Source organism: Hemiscyllium ocellatum, chromosome 14, assembly GCF_020745735.1.
Source record: "Hemiscyllium ocellatum isolate sHemOce1 chromosome 14, sHemOce1.pat.X.cur, whole genome shotgun sequence".
Lineage (NCBI taxonomy): Eukaryota > Metazoa > Chordata > Chondrichthyes > Orectolobiformes > Hemiscylliidae > Hemiscyllium > Hemiscyllium ocellatum.
The window spans coordinates 71,086,875-71,104,495 of NC_083414.1; the positions used below are offsets into that span (position 1 = coordinate 71,086,875).

At 41.2% G+C, this 17,621-nt stretch overlaps 1 protein-coding gene across 1 annotated transcript in view; it reads right to left on the reverse strand.

Annotated features, from left to right (window-relative positions):
- LOC132822416 (E3 ubiquitin-protein ligase RNF123) overlaps window positions 1–17,621 on the reverse strand; it is a 379,484-nt gene that overhangs the window by 178,725 nt on the left and 183,138 nt on the right. The window contains exon 30 of the mRNA XM_060835785.1: window positions 16,079–16,166. Coding sequence (XP_060691768.1) covers window positions 16,079–16,166 — 88 coding nt within the window. The remainder of the gene's footprint in view (window positions 1–16,078; window positions 16,167–17,621) is intronic.

The window sequence follows — 17,621 nt, forward strand, 5'->3', positions numbered from 1 at the left end:
CTTGTTGTGTCAGTCTTAAAAGGTTTACCCCTTATACTTAACCATGAACCCTGGTTCTGGGCTTCTCCCCCCATCAGGAACATCCTTTCTGCATCAAACCTGTTGAATGCTGTTAGAATTTTATCGGTTGCGATGATAACCCCTATATTCTTCTAAATTCCAGTGAAACAATGCTAACCAACTCAATCGCTCTTCATACATCAATCCTGCCAGCCCAGGAACCAATTTGGTAATCATCGTTGCACACCCCTATAATAAGAACATCTTCTCTCAGATAAGGAAACCAAAACTGCCCACAATATTCCAGGTATGGCCTTACCAATTCCCCCTAAAATTACATGAAAATATTCTTATTCCTGTACTCGAAGAATTTTGTCATGAAGACCAACATACAGTTTGCTTTCTTTACCATCTGTTGCACCTGCGTGCTTACTTTCAGCAAATGCATGAAATGGACTAGTTGAACACACCACGCTCTCAAATTAAAGCCATTCAAATAATAATCTGCTTTTTTGTTTTTGCTACCAAAGTGGGTAACCTCACATTTATCCTCACCTGTTATGGATTTGTTCACTCACTTAGCTGTCCATAGCACACTGAAGCATCTCTGCCTCTTCCTCAAGCTCAGCCTTTTAACCAAATCGGTCTCATTTAAAAGTTTTGAAATATTACATTCAGTTCTCTTACTAAATCACTAACAGATATTGTGAATAGCTGGTGTCTGAGTACCTGCCTGCCACTCAAAAAAGCTCACTTATTCCTACTCTTTGTTTCCTGTTGCTAACCAGCTTTCTATCCACCTCCATACATTATCCCAATCCCAATTGCTTTGATTTTTTAACATTGATTTCTTATGTGGGATTTTGTCAAAAGTCTTCTGGAAGTCAAAATCACATTCACTGGTTCCCTCTGATCAACTCGCTAGTTACATCCTCCAAGAATCCCAGTAGATTTGTCAATCTATCCTGACTGCATCGGATTCTACCACCGGTTTGTGAGCGCTCTGATATAAAATCCTTGATAATGGACACTGGCGTTTTCCCACTACAGGCAGCAAACTTTTTTTCCCTCTATCTCCCTTAGCCACCCTCCAAGTTCCAGAATCTAAAGAATATTGGAAGCTAATCATTCATGCATTGACTATTTCTGGGGTCACTTCCTTAAGTACTCTGTTATGTAGATTATCAGACCCCAGTGAGTTATCAGCCTTTAATCCAATCTATTTCTCCAACACAGATTTGCTTCAGTTTCTCCCTCTCACTAAATCCTGGATTCCCCATCATTTCTGGTACATTATTTGTGTCCCAGAGTTTGGAGTTGGCAGGACCCATCAGCACAAACTCTCCCAAATTTAAAATTCACAGCAGGTCTGTGGTGAGATGAGCATGACTGTACAGGGAGGCTTTATACAAAAAAAATCCACCTTCACCTAAAAGTGCCTTCTCCCAAAGTCCCAGCATGCCAGTGCAGTCCTGGGGATTGTTATGTAATAGTCAAAACACTGCCTAAATACAGTAAGCGTGCTTTAAATGAGTCACGTGAGATAAATGAGGAATCCTTTCACACTGCATGCTATAAACTATTTTATTTCAAGATCTCTTCATATAATGTGGTCACTTTAAATGAGATTACTGCATGCTGAGAGGCAAGTTCCCAAATAGCTGTGTCTGCTGATTTACCTAAATGTCGGAGAGGATAAAAACCATTGTCAGGTGTGAAAAAATGTCACTTCAAAGGCAACATTGCTGAACAAAGATTTCCTAATGGGGAAGCTCAGTGAGAAAGCACATATTGCTCATTTTTATTCTGAATTTAATCAACTGAGGGTAAGAGGGCTTGGTCCATTGCACTTGTTCTCTAATGTGCGAATGATGTTTAGTACTGCATCTCAGTGGAACTGAGAAAATATCACTTCAATTTACTAAGTTTTACGAAAATATGAAATATATGTTTTGATTCCCACAACCCCTTTCTGAATTTCAAAAGATTAAAAAAAAACTATTTCCAAGGAACAATCTTCCCATTTGGGTCTCATGCAAAACTTATATTGTTGCCTGTATTATGGTGGTCTGCAGAGATTCTATGATAGTTTCCCGACTCAGGCGACTGACTGTGTGGAGTTTCCTCCGGGTGCTCCGGTTTCCTCCCACAGTCCAAAGATGTGCGGGTCAGGTGAACTGGCCATTCTAAATTGCCCATAGTATTAGGTAAGGGGTAAATGTAGGGGTATGGGTGGGTTGCGCTTCGGCGGGTCGGTGTGGACTTGTTGGGCCAAAGGGCCTGTTTCCACACTGTAAGTAATCTAATCTAAAAGCTCATGAAACAGTGCACAATAGCAAAATACTGCAGATCCTGAAAATTTGAAACAAACAGAATGCTGGATAAATTCAGCAGATCTGACAGCATTTTTACAGAGGGGGCAGAATTAGTGTTTTGAATCTGGTAATGACTTCTGCTGTTGGGTAGAAGTATCATAAATGCTAAGTCTACGTTTCTCTCCACACATTGCCAAACCCATTGAGATTTTTCAGTACTCTACGTACTTGTCTCTGTTTTCTGTTGCTGGTCTATATCAGTAGGTTGAAATAAGCAGCAAAAGACTAAGTGCTTTATTATAAACCTATAGTTAGTCATAAACACCAGTTTCTACCTTTCCTTCTTGGACTCATTCCTTGTCCATAATCCGATCACCACTGGGGAAAATCATGGCTCTTAAATAAGTATCTTCTGATTAATCTGTTCAGAGGTGTTCTTCCACACCTCTGGAACAGGTGGGACTTGAAGCCGTGCTGCTTGGCTCAGATGGAGGGACACTATAACAGTGCCACAAGAACCAAGCTCTTAAATAAATGCAAAGTCGAATGAGCGTCAGCTACTCTTAATGAATCTTGGAGTTGCTCAGGTTGACGATAGGGCTTTTGTAGCACAGTAATAAAGAAAACGTTCAACGTTCTGCACCATTCACTATTCCTCAAATACTGAGCAGCCCTTGTTAAAATGCAGTAAGGCCTGAACAATATCCAGGTTTGGGCTGACAAGCGCCAAGTAACATTTGTGCCACACAATGCCAGGCAATGACCATCTTGTACAAGAAAGAATGTAATCATCACCCTCTGACATTCAATGACATGACCACTACCCACTATCAACATCTTGGGGATTACCACTGATCAGAAAATTGACTGGAGCATCTATACAAATACTGTAACTACCAAAGCAAGTCAGAGACTAGGATTTCTTCAGTGAGTAACTCACCTCCCATCTTCCCCAAGCCTATCCACACAGGCACATGCGAGCAGTAAGTTGGAATCCTCCTCACTTAAAGTGCAATTCTAATAACGTTCAAGAAATTTAATACCATCCAGAACAAACCAGTTGCTTGATTGGTTAAACTTTTACAGGGAACACCAATGCTGCAGTACAGAGTGAGACAAACTAGGGGCTAGATCCAGAAGCTGAGAATAGGCAATATAAAGTTGTTTCTGATAGATGAGAATAACATTGTCAGATCCATGCCCTTTTGACCATTATATCTAAATAATAAGGAAGTTCAGCAGGTATGCAATGATTTTGGTGAAGTAAGTGCCTATGGAATTAAGGTTGGTTGTGTGCTGCTATCAGTTGAAGTTCAAACTATGTTCCAGGAGACGAGGAACTGAAATTCTTCGCGAGGAAGACAGAGATTTGTGTCTAGAATCGATGATATGCATGCTGAGTGGGCTGCCATATTAATTCATAAGATTCGCTGTCTCTGCAATTTAGTGGGAGATAGATGAAAAGACAAATGTTCAGTTGAAGAAAACAGGAAAGAAAATTGAAAGAGGAGAAAGAAAATTGAAAGGAGGAGGAGAAAGTGGAAGCTCAACTGAACTGAAGGATTCCCAGATGAAGCAGGCAAGACAGAAGGAGAGTGGACCAGTAAGGAATGGTGAGGTGATTTAAAGAGCAGTTTCTTGGAATAAAATTACATTGAGACCTAATTCAGTTCACGAACAACAGAGGGATACCCAGGTTGAAGAGACTGTTGAGCTACTTTGTGCGTGGGAAGAGATTTATAAACAGGGACCTAAGTCAAAAACAAAAACAATATAACTTGGCAGAGAAACAGCAGAGATAGGAATGCAGATAAATAATTTGTAGCTTGTGGTGGTGCGTGCAAGGAACTTAACAAGCAGCATACTGCTGAATCTTATGGTCAATGGAATATGACCTTGATAGTAGACAGGGAAAGGTAGCTGAAGTGTGCAGTAGATGAAGGAGAAAAACGTGGTTCTGGCAATATCTGGATAAGGTGATGCTGTGAGATTATGCAGAGATCGACAAACAAGCACTAATGGCTCCACACTAAGTGTACAAACACCACACTGTCAGATCACATCATTCAGGCTAAAACACCAAAGCAAAATTATAATGCATTAAACATGTGCAGAAACAGGATAAACAAAACAAAAGAAAACACAGCAGCCTATGTGTAAAACTGCAGGAGATGGGTGAGATATTAAACAAGTACTTTACGTCAGTATTTACTGTAGAACAGGATATAGAAGCTAGAGAATTTGGAGAAATAAACAGTGATACCTTGAAAAGTGTCCATATTACAGAGGAGGTGGTGCTGGGCGTTTTAAAATGCATAAAGGTAAATTTCATCAATCCTCTTTGTTACTTCTTCAAAAATCTTAATCAAGTTAGTGAGACATGATCTCCCACGCACAAAATCGTGTTGATTATTCCTGATCAGTCCTGGCCTTTCCAAATACATGTAAATCCTGTCCCTCAGGATTTTCTCCAACAACTTGCCCACCACCAATGTCAGGCTCACCTGTCAATAATTCCCTGGCTTTTCCTTACAACCTTCCTTAAATATTGGAACCACATTAGCCAACCTCCAGTCTTCCGGCACCTCACCTGAGACTATCAATGATACAAATATCTGAACAAAGGGTCCAGCAATTACTTCCCTAGCTTCCCGCAGAGTTCTAGGGGACACCTGATCAGGTCCTGGGGATTTATCCACCTTTATGCATTTTAAGGCATCCAGCTTATCTTTCTCTGTGCTCCCCGACAGACACCTCATTTATTTCCCCATGTTCTCTACCTTCCATATCCTTCTCCACAGTGAACACTGAAGCAAAATACTCATTTAGAATCTTCCCCATCTCCTGCAGTTCCAACTAGGTGGCCTTGCTGATATTTAAGGTGCCCTATCCTCTCCCTAGTCACCCCTTTTGTCTTGAATGTATTTCTAAAATCCCTTCAGATTCTCCTTAACCCTATCTGCCCAAAGCTATGTTATATCACCGTTTTTGCCCTCCTGATTTCCCTTTTAAGCATACTGCTACTGCCTTTGTATTCTTCCGGGAATTCACTCAATCTCTGCTGTGTAGATCTGACATATGCTTCCCTCTTTTTCTTAACCAAAACCTCAGTTTCTCTAGTCATCCAACATTCCTTGCACCTATCAGCCTTGCCTTACACCCCGACAGGAACTTATCATCTCTGGACTCTCATTATCTCACTTTTGAAGGCTTCCCATTTTCCAGCCACACTTTTACTTGCAAACATCCAACCGCAATCAACTTTTGAAAGGTCTTACCTCAAACCATCAAAATTAGCCTTCCTCCAAATTAGAACTTCAACTTTTAGATCCAGTCTATCATTTTACATCACTTCGTTAAATTAATAGAATTATGGTCACTGGCTCCAAAGTGCTCTCCCACAGACACCTCAGTCCCTGCCCGACTTTATTTCCCGAGAGTAGGTCAGGTTTCACACCTATTAGGTACATTCACATACTGAATCCGAAAATTTTCTTGAACACACAACACATTTTCTCCATCCAAGCCCTTAACACTATGGCAGTCCCAGTTTATGTTTGGAAAGTTGAAAAAACATTTACTATAACCACCTTATTAGTTTTACTGGTAACGGAGATCTCCTTATTCTCAATTTCCCGCTGACTACTGGGGGGTGTCTAAAATACAATCCCCTTCTTATTTCTCAGTTCAACACAAATAACTTTTCTGCACAGATTCCAGAAACATTCTCCTTTTAAGTAAACCAGTAATGTTATCAAAAATGCCACTCCACCCCTCTCATTCCTTCTTTCATTCCTTCCTATAGCATCTGTATCCTGGAACATTAAGCTGCCAGTCTTGTCCATACCTGAGCCACATTACACTGCTGTGATATCACAGTCCCTCAGCTATGTCTGATCCATTTACCACGCATCCATCTTGCCCTTTCTCTTCCCTCCCATAACAATAGAGTTGTCCATTCTGCACTTTGCAGCCTACTGGCATCCGCATCCAGAGGATCATATGCCACTATTCCTGCCACCTCCAGTGGAATGCCACCACCAGACACATATTCCCCTCACCTGCCTTGAAGCATTCTGCAGTGACCGTTCCCTCCAGGAACTCCTGATCCACTCCTCCTCCATTCCCAACACCTCTCATGCAACCTGACCCTCATTATCTCCTTACCTCCTCACCATCCATTGCCCCCATATACATTCCATGTGAAACAGCGCATTCCCTGCATTTCATTCAACCTAGTCTGCTGCATTCACTGTTCACAAACTGGCCATGCTGACCAAAATGTCCATTAATGCTAACTCAACTTGGCCCATATCATTCTAAACCTTTCCTATCCATATATTTCTCAAAGTGCCTTTTGTTAACATACCCATCTCAACGACTTCCACTGGCAGCACACTCCAGATGCAAATAACTCTGTGTAAAAACGTTGCGCCTCAGGTTCCTTTTTATTCTTTCCCCTCTAACCTTAAACTGATGCCCTCTAGTCCTCCATTCTCCAACCCTGGGAAAAAGACTGAGTGCATTCACCTATGATCTCATGTTCTTAAAGAAGTGTATAAGACTCCCCCCTCAGAATCCTATGCTCTGAAGAAACAGTCCTGGCTTGTCCAACCTCTCCCTGTAACTCACACCCCTGAGTCCTGGCAACATCCTTGTAAATTTCTTCTACATTCTTTTCAGTTCAACAACATCTTTCCTATAACAAGATGACCAAAACTGAACACAATACCCTAGTGTGGCCTCACCAGCATCCTGTACGACTATAAATAACTTCCCAATTTCTATACTGAATGCCCTGACCAATGAAGGCCAGTGTGCCAAAAGTCTTCTTCATTGCCCTGTCTACCTGTGACACCACTTTCAGAGAATCATGCACTTGAATTCCAAGATCCTTCTGCTCCTCTACACTCCTTAAGCCCCTACCATTCACCATGAAACTTCTATGTTGATATGACTTTCCAAAACACAAGACCTCACAGTTATCTATGTTAAACTCCATTTCCTATTTTTCGGCCCACTTCCCCAGCTGGTTAAGGTCCTGCTACAATTTCTGACAACCTCTCTCACCGTCTCTCACTCCAACTATTTTAGTGTCATCAGCAAACTTACTTACCGTGTCTTATACATTCTCATTCAAATCATTGATACAGATAATAGGAAGTTAGGCAAAAATTTATAAAGGAGGTCCTCGAGAGTAGTAATATCTGGATTGCTCCCAGTGCTACGACCTAGTGAGAGCAGGAATACAAGGATAGAGCAGATGAATGCATGGCTGAGGAGCTGGTGTATGGGAGAAGGATTCACATTTTTGGATCATTGGAATCTCTTTTGGGGTAGAAGTGACCTGTACAAGGAGGACAGATTGCACCTAAATTGGAAGGAGACTAATATACTGGCAGGGAAATTTGCTAGAGCTGCTCAGGAGGAATTAAGCTAGTAAGGTGGCGGGGGGGGGGGGGGTGGAACCCAGGGAGATAGTGAGGAAAGGGATCAATCTGAGACTGGTACAGTTGAGAACAGAAGCGAGTCAAACAGTCAGGGACAAGGTAGGATTAATAAATTAAACTGCATTTATTTCAATGCAAGGGGCCTAACAAGGGAAGGCAGATGAACTCAGGGCATGGTTAGCAACATGGGACTGGGATATCATAGCAATTACAGAAACATGGCTCAGGGATGGGCAGGACTGGCAGCTTAACGTTCCAGGATACAAATGCTACAGGAAGGATAGAAAGGGAGGCAAGAGAGGAGGGGGGAGTGGCATTTTTGATAAGGGATAGCATTACAGCTGTCCTGAGGGAGGATATTCCCGGAAATACATCCTGGAAGTTATTTGGGTGGAACTGAGAAATAAGAAAGGGATGATAACCTTTTGTATTGTATTATGGACCCCCTACTAGTCAGAGGGAAATTGAAAAACAAACTTGTCAGGAGATCTCAGCTATCTGTAAGAATAATAGGGTGGTTATGGTAGGGGATTTTAACTTGCCAAACGTAGACTGGGGCTGCCATTGTGTTAATGGTTTAGATGGAGAGGAATTTGTTAAGTGTGTACAAGAGAATTTTCTGATTCAGTATGTGGATGTACCTACTAGAGAAGGTGCAAAACCTGACCTACTCTTGGGAAAAAAGGCAAGGCAGGTGACTGAGGTGTCAATGGAGGAGCACTTTGGGGCCAGCAACCATAATTCTATTAGATTTAAAATAATGATGGAAAAGGATAGACCAGATCTAAAAGTTGAAGTTCTAAATTGGAGAAAGGCCAATTTTGACGGTATTAAGCAAGAACTTTCGAAAGCTGATTGGGGGCAGATGTTTACAGGTAAAGGGACAGCTGGAAAATGGGAAGCCTTCAGAAATGAGATAATGAGAATCCAAAGAAAGTATATTCCTGTTAGAGTGAAAGGAAAGGCTGGTAGGTATAGGGATTGCTGGATGACTAAAGAAATTGAGGGTTTGGTTAAGAAAAAGAAGGAAGCATATGTAAGGTACAGACAGGATAGATCGAGTGAATCCTTAGAAGAGTATAAAGGAAGTAGGAGTATATTTAAGTTGTGATCTTAATAAGAAATAAGAGACATTTGGATGGGAATATGAATAAGAAGGGTTTGGAGGGATATGGGCCAGGTGCTGGCAGGTGGGACTAGATTGGGTTGGGATATCTGGTCAGCATGGACAGGTTGGGCAGATGGGACTAGATTGGGTTGGGATATCTAGACGGCATGGAAGAGTCTGTTTCCATGTTGTACATCTCTATGACTCCATAACAATTAGTAATGGCCCAGCGCTGACCCAAGGCACTCTACTAGTCACAGGCCTCCAGCCCAACAAGCATCCTTTCACTATTACCCTCTGCTTCCTACCATCTAGTTAATTGTGTACACAATTTGCCAACTTTCTTAGACTGCATACGATCTAACCTTCCAGAGCAGCCTACCATGTGGAACCTTATCAAATGCCTTACTGAAATCCACTTGGCCTACATCTACTGTCCTGCCCTTATCAACCTTCCAGGCCACTTCATCAAAGAACGCTAACAAATTTTTGAGGCATGATCTCCCATACAGAAAGCCATGCTGATTACTCCTAATCAAACCCTGTCTTTCAAATGCATGTTTATCTTATCTCTCAGAATCTTCTCAAGTAACATACCTACCACTGATGTTAGGTTTACTGGTCTTCAGTACCCAAGTTTTTCTATACAGTCCTTATTAAGTAAGGGGACAACATTCGCTACCCTCCAATCTTCTGGGACTTCATCCGTGGCTAACAATGATGCAAAGTATCAACCAAGGCCCCCACAATTACTTCTCTGGCATCTTGCAGTGTTCTTGGATATATCTGGTCAGGACCAGAAGGTTTATCCACCTTCATACTGTCTAATGCATCCAACACCTCCTCTACTGTGATATGGACTGTTCACAAGTTATCACCACTAACTTCCCCAAGTTTCCAAGTCTTCATGTCTTTCTCCATAGTAAACACAGAGGAGAAATATTCATTGCGGACCCTGCCCATGTCGTGTGGTTCCACACATTCATGCCCACTTTGGTCCTCGAGAGGTCCTATTTTCTCTCTAGTTATCCTTTCTCCTTTACTATACTTAAAGAACCCCTTTGGATTAATCCAATCTTCTCAGCCAAGGTTATCTCTATCCCCTTTTCGCTCTCCTGATTTGCTTATAAGATCATAGAATCCCTACAGTGTGGAAACAGGCTATTTGGCCCAACAAGTCCACACCGACCCTCCGAAATGTAACCCACCCAAACCCATTCCCTTACCCTATTACTCTACATTTCCTCTGACAAATGCACCTAACCTACAGAACCTTGAACACTATGGGAAATTATCTAACCTGCACAGCTTTAGACTGTGGAAGAAACTGGAACACCCGCAGGAAACCCATGCAGACACGGGGAGAACATGCAAACTCCACATCTGAGGTTGGAATCGAACCCGGGCGCTGTGAGGCTCAGTGCTAACCACTGAGCCATTGTACCACCTTTCTTCAGTAAGCTTCTGTATCCCCTAGATCCCAGCTGTCTGCACCTGAGCCATGCCTCCGTTTTTCTGGTCAAAGCCTTAATATCTTGTCATCCAGGGTTTCCTATTCCTGACAACCTTGCCCTTCACCCTCCCCGGACCATACAGACCTTGAACTCTAGCTATCCCACTTTTAAAAGCCTCATAATTGCCAGAAGTCCTCTTGCCTGCAAACAAAGTACTCCAATCAACCCCTGAAAACTTTGTTTAATCCCATCAAAATTCACCTTGCCCCCAATTTACAACTTGAACCTGTGGATCAGTTTTGTCCCTCTCCATAACTATTTTAAAAATAATAGAATTATGGCCACTGAACCCAAAGTGCTCCCCACTGTCACCTCAGTCACCTGTCCTGCCCTATTTCCCCAAGTGTCGGTCAAGTTTTGCCCCTTCCCGAGTAGGGCCTTCCACTCACTGCTTGAGGAAACTTACCTGAACACACTTAACAAATCCCACCTCATCTAAAGCCTTAACGCTATGGCAGTCCTAGACTACATTAGGAAAATTATCATCTTCATTAGGGAGATGAAGCACAGACTGGGTGACTGCTTTCTGTCTGTGAAAAACAAGATCCTGAGTTTCCAGTCACCTGCCACTTCAATACACCACCCAGGCCAATCTTTCCTTCCTGAGCTTCCAGTGGCCTGGCCAACTTTTCTGTCGCAGGCAGTGTTCCAATTAGCCTCAAAGCAAACTTGAAGAACATCATCTCATTTTCTATTTGGAGACTCTGCAGCCTCTCAAACTCAACATAGAGTTCAATAACTTTGCAGCATGATTCCACCCTTCCATATTTTTTTGCCCATCCCTACACCCTCATACTGTCATGACATGGGTTATTTCCAGCATAGCCAAGCCATTCTCAGACCCTCTTAGTTGAATTTTATCACATGATATGGACCACTTTAAACCCCTCAGCTCTCATTATCACTTATTTAGCTTCTCTTCTGCCACGTTTGCCAATATCTTTCACATCTCTGTTCCTCCAGGCTCTGCCTCCATCTATGCATTACCACTTTTTTCTCACTGTTATCAGTTCTTATAAAGTGTCACTGGACTTGAAACATTAACTCTGGTTTCCTCCCACAGATGCTGCCAGACCTGCTGTGTTTCTCCAGCAATTTCTGCCTTGATTCAGATTTCCAGCATCCGCAGTACTTAGATTTCTACAGTTCTTTGCTTTACTCAAAGACAGCACTGGAAAGCTTTGGGAACCATAGGACTAAAGTCACCTTTTTCTCCTCAGCACTTACCATATCTCGTCTCAAATCACTCTACTCAGTCTGCCAAAATGTTGTTTTCTGAAAAAATCCTAACGTGCATTTGATGAATCAACTCTAATGCAAAGGAAGTTGGTTATATAAACTTACCACTTACTCACTGCACAGAATTTGTTTTGCATTTAGGTAAGACAGTCAAGGTGGCATATGGGACATTTCCCTCTATTGGCTGAGGCATACAGTATAAGAGCAAGGTGGTTATATTAGAACTGCATACAACACCACTCAGTCCACAGCTATAGTACTGCACACAGTTCTTGTCATTGGAAGATAGGAAGGATAGGAGAAAGACTATAGGAGATGTTAATCAGCAAGTTGGAAAGAATGAGAATTTCAGCAATGGGAAACAATATTATAAGTTGAGGGTAAATTTAATTGATACGTATATAGAAAATTATGAAGGGCCTGAATACAGTGAGTAGGAATTCCCATTTGTGGCAACATCAATAACCAAGGGACACAGTAATTCATGGAAGGATTACAGGGGATTTGAGCTGTGATTGGATCAGAAACTCATCACCTGAAGGCCGAAACCCTCATCATATCTAAAAATATGCTCTTGATATGCTGTAACAGCACTACAGAACAAGAGTTGAAAGGTGAGATCTGAATAATTGTTCCACCAGCATAGACTGCTTGGGCCAAATGTCCTCCACCAGTACTACAATCCTTTCCATACATCAAACAGAGTCTGCATCCTCTTTTTTTATGTCCAGGCCAAGGTGAAACTGCTCACCATGATCTACAGATCTTTGAGAATCCTAAAATAGCAATTTATCATCTCTGAATCCTCTCTTTTCCAGTAAGAGCTCAGTTTACGTAATTACTCATATTCAGATCCGTCCATTCCCTCATCACTTTTGTTCCTGTAGTCTATGATTTTTCAGTAGCTGGAACTGTTATAACTCAGATAGCCAGATGGTGAAAGATACAACACTGAAGCTTCATCGTTATGCACAAGGCTTTATTTACAAAGTTGCAAATTGCACGATGAGCACTTCTAACCAACATGTAACAACACTGATGATTCCCCACTCAATATCCACCACTCAAATACAATTAACACCAAATTGATATGCAATTAACAGCAATATTATTTCTAAATTGAGGTGAACAAAACTGTACAGTATAGAATACTGTGGTTGCACTGCAGTATAAATTGGCAGGATTTTCTCATTAACTAGGCCCGTAATATTGACCTCCTAATTCTCTCCAACATATGATTTTCTTTGCTTGGTGCCTTAACACTGTTATAATATCTTCCATTTACTGCCTATCAATCTGGATCCCAGATCTTTCACTTTCCAAACACAGTGTTTGCTTTTCAGTCAAGAAATTATCCAGGATTTTCTGCCTCCAGGTGAAGTACTCTGCATTTGTTTACACTTAATTTACTTGTCATTTGTCTGCCTGGAACATGGTACATTGAAGTCTTTCCCCATTCATCTTTAGTTCTGTTACCTTCACTAACTTTGTACCATCCGCAAATTTAGCCTGAGATTGTCACTCCTTGCTTCGCATCATTGATCAAGTTAATTTTAGCATTTAAACAAAATAACTACATCTATATGAAGGGGCTATAAAATATATTTACTTCAAACATTTCCCAACAATATTTCTGTTTAAAAGGTTAAAGAAATATAGAAAATAGGAGCATGTGTAGGCCATTCGATATATTGAGCCCACTCTGTTGTCCAACGTGATCATGGTTGACTCTTAATCTCAACATCATACTCCCATTCTGGCCCTATACCCTTCAATACCTTAAGCCTCTAGAAATCCATTCTTTTCTTAAATATATTCAGTAGCCAAGTATCTACACCCTTCTGTGAGCAAGAATTCCACAGGCTCACCACTCTCTGCATGAAGAAATGTCTCATCTCAGTCCTACTTGGCCTACCGCATATCCTGAGACCATCACCTCTTAGTCCAGGCCCCTGGCAGTGGATACGTCAGCCTACCTGTCCAGCCCTGATGGATGTCTCAATGAGTTCTCAAATGACCTCTCAAATTTCAAATCTAATGTTGAGCTTGCCTTTGTACACCTCCTGTGCAGCCATAATTTTGTATGCCTCACTCTGTTTAAAGCGCCCTATCATCTGTATGTCCTTGTATATTATGATCTGCCTATATGGCAAGCAAAAAATTGTACTTGGGGGTACTTGTGACAACAACATATCAAATAGAGTTCCTTCCTCTTTCATCTAAAGTCCAGTGAATAGACTCAACCAACCCAATCTCCCCTCATAACAATTCTGCCATCCAAGGAATCAGCCTGGGGACCTTGGCTCTACTTCCTCATAGTAAAGTATATCTTTTCTTAGGTAAGGAGATCAAAACTGCATTAAAAACTATGATATCACCAAGACCTCGTACAGGTTGCAGTAAGACTTCCTTGCTCCTGTACTCAAATCTTCTTGCAACGAAGGCCAACGTTTCATTTGCCTTCTTAATTGCTTTTTATATCTGCATGTTTGCTTTCAGTGACTTTTAATTTAGACCCAATTTACATTTAGAATAGAAATTTGAGAAGTAAATAGAATATCCTTTCATTGTTATGTGTACTTCATTTTAGGGAGTACAGTGAGAAGATTTACAATGTCACCCTTCTTATGCGGACATCTTGAGTACAAGTACCTAGGTACAATTCATGAATACAGCAAAGGAACAAAAGTAGTTACATTACAGAATGAACAGTTAATTTAAAAATAATATCAACCCTGTAATGATATTAAGGTACAAAATTTCAAATACACATCACACTGCAGCAGGTCAGCACAGGGCCTCTGCACATGGTCTGACTGGCCGTGCAAGACCCCAATCCAACAGCCGTCCTCACTCTGCCCCATACCAGCACTCAGCTGCTCCAAGATACAGTCTAGGACTGCCTCCCCCCTACGCCCACCTATGTCCAGGACTTCTGCCCGTGTGCTGCTCCAGGGCTGCTTCTCCACGTTAATCTGGAGCTCACAGCCCACACGTTGTTCCTCTTTTTCTTTGGTGTACAATGATACCCAGTTCACCTTCTAGATCAACACTGCCCTTTGAGATCATAGACCATAGAATCCCTACAGTGCAAAAAGCTGCCATTCGGCCCATTATGAAGAAGGGTCCTGCCCCACTCTCCTGCACTTTTGATACTGCTTGACCTGCTGTGCTTTTGCCAGCTGCACACTTTATTGACTCTGCCTTTCCAGCATCTGCAGTCCTCACTATCTCCAGGCCCAGCAAGTCTACACTAACCCCCACAAAGAACATTCTGGATATTATGAGGCAATTTATCATGGATCATGCACCTAATCTGCACATTTTTGGAAACTGGAGCATCCACACAGACAGTCAGGCAAGACTGGAATACAACTCGGGTCACTGGCACTGTGAGGGAGCAGTGCTAACCACTGAGCCACTGTGCCATCCTGAATGTGTTTAGGGTGGCATTTAAATAGGTTTTTTCCTGAAGTGGATAACTTTACACTTATTGACATTTTCCTCCATTTCTCATGTATTTGCCCACTCAACTTTTCTAAATAGCCCTGAAGCCTTTTTACAGTATCCTTACCTGCCATGCTCCCACCCAGTTTTGTGGTGTCGTCAAAGTTGGAATTATTACATTTGACTCCCTCATCCAAACTGTTGATATAAATTATGAACAGCTAGGGCCTAATCTCTGCAGCAGCCGTTAGTCATGCCTTCGACGCTGAAAACATTCCATGTGTTTCTACTGTTTCCTGTCTCATGACCAACGCTCAATCTTTGAAATTATATTATCTACAATCTACTGTGCCTTGATATCATATAACAACCTCTTATGTAGAATTTCATCAAAACTTTGTTGAAGTCCAAATAGCTGAAAATGTGTTGCTGGAAAAGCGCAGCAGGTCAGGCAGCATCCAAGGAACAGGAGATTCGACGTTTCGGGCACAAGCCCTTCTTCAGGAAGGGCAAATACACCACATCCACTGGTCCTTTCTCATCTATTCAACTAGTTATGCTCTCAAAAAAAAAAATCCACTAGGTTTGTCAAACACAATTTCTGTAAGACTGAGACACACAAGAGCCACAGAGCCAAGAAGTAAGCCATTTATTCTGTCATCAAATGAGACCAAGGCTGATCTGATAATCCTCAAATCCAAGTTTCCTTGCCTTTTTTGCATATCCCTGTATTCCTTTACTAGTTAAAAATTTGTCCATCTCAGCCTTGAACAAACTGAATCACACAGCCTTATCAATCGACAGAGTCTCAACCCTCAGAGAAGGAAGTCCTCCTCAACTTGGTCTGAAATGGATGACTCCTTACACTGAGAACACGTCCTCTGATTCTAGACTGCCATAAATCCATGCTGACTGTGTGAAATATGCAAGTATATTACAAACAAGAATGAAAGCAAAACTATTTAATGTGATGAGCATTTTTTACAATGTAACAGGCAAACATACCCTCCAGAGTCGCACAAGGATCCAGTTGGTCTGAGCCCATGGCCGCTGTTCATATGGAGCTAGAAGATTCTTCATCATAGCCACACGTCTGCAAAAGCAAAGGGACAAAATGGTATTACTCCAAGGTAACGTTATTCATTAGCAACTCATCAGTTGTGCCAGTAAAAGCGTTGGTAGCACTAATAATATTTGTGAGAACATGAAAAGTTGAGGATTTAGACTCTAAATGTTGATGAAACAGCTACAAGTGTTGCTGCTTTTATGTTTTCAACTGTCAGCTTGAAACACCTTAATTGAAACCATACTGTGTAGAGTAATCAGACAATAATTTTGGTGTCATGGCACTTGTCAACAAAAAGACTAAGCGGTGGCTGAACAGATTCAATATTTTCAAAAATTCTGATAGAGTCTGTTTCTTCTTGCGCGGAACAACAAAACTTGCCATCAATATAAGGGAATTGCTGAGAAATCAAATAGAAAATTCAGAAGAAACTTCTTCATTGAGAAAGTAGATTGTGAAACTCATTACCACAGCGATCGGTCAAGCCAAACTAAATGACTGTGGAGCTCTAAGGGCAGAGGTGTTATGATATTAGAGTTAAACAATGAAGACCTGAGTGGGATATAAACCACCATGGACTGGTTGGGCCAAATATCCTGCTCTTTTTTGCTGATGATTCTAAGTAATGTTAATAAACACCTTGTTGCTTACTCAGAAAACCAAATAATATCTGTGAAATATGCTTTGATGAAAATGTTCCCCATACTAGAACATCAGTTCCACAGAAATAAAAGTTTCATGAAAGTTTCATACTCTCAAACACTGCCTTTAAGATAAATCAGGATATGAAAGCTTGCTATTCCTTAGGTGTTCATTCTAAAGCCACCATTTTTATTGTCAGGTTTATCAGGTTTGATGTCATGTACTTCTATCTATTTTGGAAGAAAGTGAAGAATTCATTATACGTAGAGCTACCAAACAACTCCTGTTTGAAGAGTTTGTGATTGGAATTTTTGTTAGCCATCAATTGACAACATGGTGTAAGCTTGCATTCCCATCTCTTATCCTGGTCCACAATAGCAGAAAAGTTAGAGAGTGGACAGTGCAGAATGATAACCCTTTTGTGAAAGCAAGAATATATTTTGGAATTAAAACCACAATACTATCACTGCCAAATTTCTATTAAATGCCACACGTTATGTCTCTGCTAAAGTGTGTCTTGGCAAATTGTTAAATATGGATCACGAGTAGATCTTTAAACCAAAAGGGAGAACACTTCGGGTGAAGAAAAATTTAGAAAGTTAAAGAAAATAGTTAAATCAACATGGCACTAAAGCAATTTAGGTGAAGACAACAACAGCGTGAGAAGAGGGACTCAGAGTTTAATGGAACTTATGCAGGGCATAAAGATCCATGCAAAGGAGAGTAGGGAAAAAAAATGAAACTAAAGACTCCTTATCTGAATCCATGAAATACTTTCAATAAGACTGATAACTAGTTGCACAAATAGAGATAAATGATTTGGATCAAATCACTATTGCA